The sequence below is a fragment of the Lygodium microphyllum genome, chromosome 28 (genome assembly GCF_053477565.2).
Source record: "Lygodium microphyllum isolate KBCC chromosome 28, Lygodium_microphyllum_v1.1.10, whole genome shotgun sequence".
Lineage (NCBI taxonomy): Eukaryota > Viridiplantae > Streptophyta > Polypodiopsida > Schizaeales > Lygodiaceae > Lygodium > Lygodium microphyllum.
Genome location: NC_141162.1, coordinates 38,983,777 through 38,989,837, shown reverse-complemented (window position 1 = coordinate 38,989,837; position 6,061 = coordinate 38,983,777). Strand labels below are relative to the sequence as shown.

At 43.3% G+C, this 6,061-nt stretch overlaps 1 protein-coding gene across 1 annotated transcript; it reads left to right on the top strand.

Moving 5' to 3' along the window:
• Nucleotides 1-295: 295 nt before the first annotated feature.
• LOC148011370 (uncharacterized) lies at nucleotides 296-5,621 on the top strand. Its single transcript, XM_087670518.1, has 6 exons — nucleotides 296-1,541; nucleotides 1,922-1,998; nucleotides 3,484-3,954; nucleotides 4,272-4,646; nucleotides 4,751-4,818; nucleotides 4,899-5,621. The coding sequence occupies exons 1-6, from the start codon at nucleotides 455-457 to the stop codon at nucleotides 5,083-5,085; spliced, it is 2,265 nt and encodes a 754-aa protein (XP_087526644.1). The 5' UTR covers nucleotides 296-454; the 3' UTR covers nucleotides 5,086-5,621.
• Nucleotides 5,622-6,061: the final 440 nt, after the last annotated feature.

The window sequence follows — 6,061 nt, the reverse complement described above, 5'->3', positions numbered from 1 at the left end:
AGGGAAGTGAAGCTGCCGTGCGGCACCCTGCTTCGCAGCGAAGCGGGATAGCGCTCCTAGGAACGCTAGTAGGTAAATTATGCTCCCTCTTAAACTTTCCTTTTGGTTCAAAGTTCAAAAAGGAGAGAACATAGTTTTCACATTCCTTGCCAATGGGCTAACTTAGCTATGTCAGATGGTGGACACATTGAAACCCTAAAATTGCAAATGGTTTAGATGTTGCACCTTTAGCCCTTGAGAAAAGCTCGCCAGGGTAAATAATTTAACAAGGCACAAATTGTCCAGTATTCAAACTCCCACTCTAGTCGAAACGCTGCAGGTTTGGAGTGTACTCCCCAAACAGCAGGCGACCCTGAGACACAGAGAGAGAGAGAGAGAGAGAGCGCGCGAGAGAGAGAGAGAGCTTCCTCATGCCCCCCCTCGGTTATTCGCGCGCCACGCACAGGCTGCCCTCATGCACATGCCCTCCCAACAGCCCTTCCGGAGCCTCGCTCTGAGGAACCCCATGTGGCCTGCTGCCTTCTGCCAAACCCCCTCTCACCATCACCACCATCACTACCTCTACTCTTTCTGTCTGCCTAACCCTAAGCCCCTGACTCCTCAGTCTCGCAATTCGACGACACCCCGGTCTGGCCCCCGCCCCCGCCTCCGCACCCAAAGCCCTCCCTTCTCTCCTCCCTCCCTCCCTCCCCTCAAGGTTTCTGTAGCTGCTTGCCATAGCCTTGCACCGTCATTGACATCATCATCATCGTCGTCGTCGTCGTCGCTGTCTTCGTCTCTGTCTTCGTCGGGTTTTGCATTGCAGTTGTCACGGCAGCAGGTGACAATCCTCTCCCTTAATTGGTGTGTTTGCAGGAGTTTTTCTTCCCAAGGCCAGCCGTCCTCTACGACCTCTGATGTCGAGGAGAACAAATGTGACGAAGGTGTTGCATCCAGCTGCACTGATGGCACCGCCTCAGAATGTGAGGTTGCTGTGGCAGCGTGCAAGGACAACACAGACAGGGTGCATGTGGATATCATAGGAGCTAGTGCGGGCAGCACAGGTAGCACTGTGAATGCCTCACAACCGGCTAACCAGCATGTCAGGGATAGGGTAACTTCCACTTTTTCTTCCATAGTTCATGAAGCAGACCAAGCGGCATTCAGTGCTGCTACTGTGGTCGAAGATGACCTGCATGACATCAGTTCCCACACGACTGAGCCAGCAGCCGATGAACAAAATGATGCAACCAGGAGTTTATTTTCTCATGCTGTCTTCAGTGAGGAGGGGAGTAAACTTGACACTGCAGGATTCCCCCTGTCACGTAATGATGATGTCATAGAAACACAACCATCACTCTCAATGGCTTCTTTATCAGATGATAAAGGAGACACAACGAGTATTACTGATCCTGTTCTGGATGGAGCTCATAAGGTGGACAGTTCTCGGAATACTCAGAAAAGAATTGGACTCGTGAGAAGCTCTCCGGAACGAAAGCGAGGTCTTTTTAGTCGATACTCACATGGACGGATTCCTGACCTTCTAACAGTGCCTGGCATAGGTTAGTTCCTTATGACTAGTTTCTACTCCTTTTATGTCACTGCCCAATGCAGGACTAAGCCTTTGGTCCTGACAAAAAAAGGGTGGTTTTCAGCAGCTTTCAAATTGATGGTGATGAATTTTGGCAATGTAGTCATTATGGTTGCCAAACTAGCAAGTGCCTAGATACATCGCTTTGCAAGTTACTGTTCTTTGTTGCCTGCTATGTTTATAGACATATGGCTACATGACAGCATACATTGGCTGCGTACTTTTTCACAGTAATCTGAGCAGCTTTCTGTCTCTGTAGTTATACCACAGTCTGGCAAAGTTCATAGCTCTTCTGCATTTTTCAAGCAGTATAGCCTATCTATAAATTGACAAAATAAAGGATTGGTTCAGGTCCAAGAAACATGGAAAAGCTTGTTGCAAAGGGAATTGGAAAGGTTGAAGAGCTGAAGCAGTTATATGTTGACAAGGTTTATTTCTAGTTTCTTTCTCTTTTATTAGGGCAACTTATTTAAGAAAAGAAATTGTATCAAGAACTAGTCCTTTTTGGTACTTACTAATTATTTGTGAGTTACAGCTGATATCAACGTAGACATGAGAGATTAAGCTTGGCAACTTTGGAATTCCTATGTGGCCAAGAAAAAGAAAAAAGAAGATGATAAAATGAGGTGCTTTCTATCAAAGTAGACCTTTGTATTGCATACTATGAACCATCTGTGGCACTAATCATAGAGCCAGCTGGGCTGCTGTTTTAGGTTTGTAATGACTCAATCAGCTGTTATTCCATAGCATTTTTTTTGAGGTCCATGAAAGGGTATCATTGACAGGCTCTTGTAGGGAAAACCAGCAATGAAAGATGAAGATGGGTTTGACAGAGCATGCCCAATGTGGTGGGTTGAGTCCATAGCTATGGAGGAATCTTGAGGTAGGGAGTGATTTGCAGCCAAGGAGTTTTGTGAAAAATTGTAAGAAAAAGGACTGTATTTATAGATAAAGAAGACTTGTGTTGCTATCCAAAAAGTAAGGGTGAATGAGACAAGTGTCCAAGCACACTTTAGTGAGACAAGAGTGCAGCTGCATGTAGCTTGTTTAACAAATCACCTACCAAGCAGTACATCTATAGCTCAGTAGTGATGTGGGATCTTGCAACCTTGGGATGCTGACCAGAAATAGGTATGAACAGGTACATCTTACACGGGCTGAAAACACACTTTTCATGCTGAGTGCTCTTTGCACACTCACACGTATGCCACACTATGAAGAGAATTCTCCAGCCATTATAGCACCAACATGAATGCAGCTAAGGATGCTGTAGCTTACAGTGGAACTGTCCAACAAGCATGTGAATGTGTATGACAGATGGTCATAATGGGAATCATGTGCATTCTGTTAGACGTATCATTCTTTACAGGGCACTGTCCCAGATCTGTAATGCGACCCCTATTTTCAGGGTGAATATTGATCACATTTTCAAAGAGCCAGGTGCCAGTTAACATGATTGTTTCCTGGTGTCTTGACCAGCTTATATGCCATTTATTTAATAGGAGAATAGAGCTTTATCTCTCTTCTAAATAGCTTGTAAAACTACAGTTGCATTTAATTGTAGATTGACCCCGAAAATATGATGTTCTTTCTGACTTTGCTACCATGGAATGACTCTCTTGCTTAATACTTTGGTTGTTGAAACTTGATCATTTGTTGGTGTGACAAAGCCCTTTTGTGGTCGTTGGCCATCCATAGCAAATGAGATGGGTCTGTATGGGCTTTCTGGTCTGTGAATGAGGCCCTCTGATGTGAGGTTACTCTGTAGCTTGTACTGATTCAACCAATAGCTTCATGTTTCTAGCATATGTGAATCCATGTATTTGAGGCAGGGAGAGAGGGAGGCAGAAAATGAGGGAGGGAGGGAGGGAGGGAGGAAGGTGTGAACAATAATCCCAAATGCATGCTTACAGTTTCGTGGAGACAGCAATGAGAAGATGGTTAAGTATCTGCAAAGCTCAGTAGGCATCCTTCACAAGCATCATGCAATGAGCATTACTGCCTACATAAAAGATACTGTAGAGAAGGAAATGAAATCTGATGAAAGCTCTGGTTCGGATAATGCTGTGAATCAAAAGAAACGGTTGACATTCTGCATTGAAGGCAATATAAGTGTAGGCAAAACGACATTCCTCCAGAGGGTGACTAATGAAGCTTTTGAATTAAGAGATCTTGTGGAGATTGTACCAGAACCTGTTGCAAAATGGCAAGATGTTGGACCTGAGCACTTCAATGTTTTGGATGCATTCTATGCTGAACCGGAAAGATATGCCTACACCTTTCAAAACTACGTTTTCATCACAAGATTAATGCAAGAACAAGAGTCAAGGGGTGGTGTAAAACCACTTCGACTAATGGAAAGAAGCGTTTTCAGTGATCGCATGGTATGGTAATTTCAATCAGCATAAAGAACATGTAGCTTTGGATTATTGATTAAAAGAACAGCACAGAGTGTGACAAAGTTTGATGGTTTTTGTTCTCGTTTCCCCCTTCTTTTTGGGTGTGGTGACCACTTTTAATTTGTCCTTTTCTTTGAATCCTATCTCCTCACAAGTAGCTATCCCCACCGCCCCCCCCCCCCAAAAAAAATCCCCATGGGGGACCTAGAGAATTAGCTTTACTGATTCTGTTTCTTGACTTGTGCATGCTCAGGTTTGAGGCACTGAATCTTTGTATATAATTTGGGAACTTGTGTATGCAGGTGTTTGTGCGTGCTGTCCATGAGGCAAAGTGGATGAACGAGATGGAAATTAGTATATATGATTCGTGGTTTAATCCTGTTGTGTCTGTTCTGCCAGGGCTTGTTCCTGATGGATTCATTTACCTCAGGGCCAGTCCTGATGCTTGCCTTCGACGATTACAAATGAGGAATCGACCAGAGGAGCAAGGTGTCACTCTAGATTATTTGAGAGATTTGCATGAGAAACATGAGCAGTGGCTTTTCCCTGCAAGTACCAACACTGGAGGTATTTTATCCATTACAAGGCCACCACCTTTGGTTGAACCTCCTCCACCAACAATACAAGATCGAGTTTTTTATCTGGAAGGAGATCATGTGCACTCCTCCATCCAGAAGGTAAATAAAGACTTGCTTATGCTTCAAATTCTTGCTCATAAAGTTTGGTTGATGCAGGTGTTCCCTGTCTCCTTTATTTGATGTTCATTTTCTCATCCCTTCAGGTACCTGCTTTGATATTAGACTGTGAGAACAATATCGACTTTGCCAAGGATGTGGAGGCTAAAGCAAAGTATGTTTTGTGTGCATATTATCAGCTTCTTTAGAGCAAAGGTTGAGGTTTCCTTATTAATTGTGTGTTTTGATTTCCAGTTATGCACGGCAGGTGGCTGCATTTTTTGAGTATGTTCAAAGGGTGAAGGCCCTAGAAACAAAGGTTGATACACCTCAAGAAATGGTATCAAGAAGTTTGATACTCCCAAGATCCACTGGGTTATTTATGCCAGATGGATCAAAGTTGCATCATCAGGCTCTTAAGTCGGTGGACTTGAGATTTTAACCCATCATCAAGTTTTATGTAAAGTATTTGCAGACTCCGTAAGCTCCAATGTTGTTAAACAACAGTTGCTGTCAAAATTTTGCACCGAAATTTGAAAGTTTGGAAGCTTCACAGGTGAAGACACATTGTATAGAATGCTGAAAGGAGACCAATTCAAATCATTTTGGGTGGTGTCATTCTGCTGTGTGTAGTGAGCCCAACTTTGTATATACCATGGCTGTTTACACATCCAATTTTTGTACATTTCAGGCCATCCTCAACGTATTCTTGTATAATGTGACCTTTCTGAGTAGTTCTCAGCTAATAGCTTTGTCTTTTAGTTGAGCCATTTCATGCAGTTGCATTTGTCAGTCTTCCTCTAGGCTAAATCTGTGGTATTGGTTGCATGTAGAAACACTGTCCAGTAGGTCAGATTAATCAATTGACTCTGCAAATGGCCTGCAGAGGTTTTACAATATGCTATTTTTAAGTGTCCAGAACTGTTGCAAGTTTGTATACTTGCTCAGAATCGAACAAACTGTTTTGAATTTGCACACTTCAACAGAGTCCCAAGAAAACACCTTGGCATTAACACGCTTTGGACAGTTCTGTAACAATCAGTATGCCATGAGCTACCTGACCTACTTTGATGGCTTGCAGTTTGTCTATGCATGGTCAGCTGTGAGGAAAGTTCAAAATCAGCTCATGATTGGAGCAGGAAATGGATGTTGAACAGAAGGGAGTGTTGGTAGCATCACAGATTGGGACACTATTGAAAAAGAAAGAAGAGCACAATGAATTAGAACTCAACCAATAGGGTATGCAATTTCCTTGGATCCCTTGTCTTCCATCATAGCTCCAATCCCGTGGAACCTGATGCACTTAATAGATGCACATACTTGTTCCTAACTTTCCTGAATCCTCCTTTATAATCAGCTGCATCATGTAAGAACAGTGAATTCTTTGAAGATAAGCAAACAGGATAGGATGTTTCAAG

What these genes read in the sequence shown, in the direction of transcription:
- LOC148011370 (XM_087670518.1), top strand. Translation starts at nt 455, where the DNA reads ATGCACATGCCCTCCCAACAGCCCTTCCGGAGCCTCGCTCTGAGGAAC. An exon ending in AGCAGTTATATGTTGACAAG is followed by an intron (nt 1,999 to 3,483) that starts GTTTATTTCTAG and finishes GCATGCTTACAG; the next exon opens with TTTCGTGGAGACAGCAATGA. An exon ending in GCGTTTTCAGTGATCGCATG is followed by an intron (nt 3,955 to 4,271) that starts GTATGGTAATTT and finishes TTGTGTATGCAG; the next exon opens with GTGTTTGTGCGTGCTGTCCA.